The 1,008-nt window shown below is 41.8% G+C and overlaps 1 protein-coding gene across 1 annotated transcript in view; it reads right to left on the bottom strand.

The window, feature by feature from the left end:
• Nucleotides 1-321: 321 nt before the first annotated feature.
• Nucleotides 322-1,008, bottom strand: part of Alkal1 (ALK and LTK ligand 1) — a 14,451-nt gene continuing 13,764 nt past the window's right edge. Inside the window, exon 4 of the mRNA XM_005362243.2 lies at nt 322-386. Within this exon, the coding sequence (XP_005362300.1) occupies nt 322-386 (65 nt within the window). The remainder of the gene's footprint in view (nt 387-1,008) is intronic.

Raw genomic sequence — 1,008 nt, forward strand, 5'->3', positions numbered from 1 at the left:
TAATAATAATAGCAACAATGGAAAAAAGTTCCAACTGAGTCACCAGACACAATTTGATTATTTTGCATGATAGCAACTTAGTCTCTTGAGTGCCAGAATCTGAAATTTGGGATTAAAGGCAACATTTTCTTAAGTCATAGTATTAGGGCTGATGGATCTACTCAATGATAAAGCATTTACCTTGTTTTGTGCACACCCTGTGTTTGATCCCCAACACTATGTGGGGGCGGGGTGAGAGGACAGAAAGGAAATGGGGAAGAGAAATATTCTTAGGATGAGTAAATAAATAATGAATAAATAGATACTCACAGGGTAAATTTCCTAGGTCTGGGAGCAGAGCGGGCTCACGGCTAATCTCGTCAGCAATCGAGCACACCTTTTATAATCTAGAAAAGCAATTTAAAAATAATAACACATAGAGTTCAGTGTTATGAATGAGAAAAAAAGTGCTATTGTCAATGATGCATGTAACCACCATAATTTTAGAAGTCCCTAACTTAACACGCGTGTGTTCTTTTGTTCCTCTGAAAAGATACGGAAATTTGATGCCTTCACTTTAGAGAGGAGAAAACAGCTTCAGAGATTACTTATCTCACAACAGCGAAGTGTTTTAGTTCCCAAAACTGCCTTCTCTCCACCAAACGATGCCTTGTCTACGTCCATTGTCTTTGCCTTGAGCTATTATTTTGTTTCTGTTTTTGTCAATGTGACACAGACTAGAGTGGAGCAGGAAGAGGAACCCTCAGTTGAGGGATTGCCTCCATTAGGTTGTCCTGTAAGCAAATCTGCGGGCATTTTCTTGATTAATGGTTACGTGGGAGGACTAGACTACAGCAGGTGGCGTCCACCCTGTGAAGGTGGTTCTGGGGTGTGTAAAACAGCAGGAAGGCACAGGAGTAAACCAGTAAGCGGCATTCCTCCACTGCCTTTGCTTCACTTCTGGCCTTGAGGTCCCTACCTTGAGTTCCTTTCACTCTCCATCAGTGGTGGAAGAGTAAGCTGAAACCC

Source organism: Microtus ochrogaster, linkage group LG5 (assembly GCF_000317375.1).
Source record: "Microtus ochrogaster isolate Prairie Vole_2 linkage group LG5, MicOch1.0, whole genome shotgun sequence".
NCBI classification, from domain to species: Eukaryota; Metazoa; Chordata; class Mammalia; order Rodentia; family Cricetidae; genus Microtus; species Microtus ochrogaster.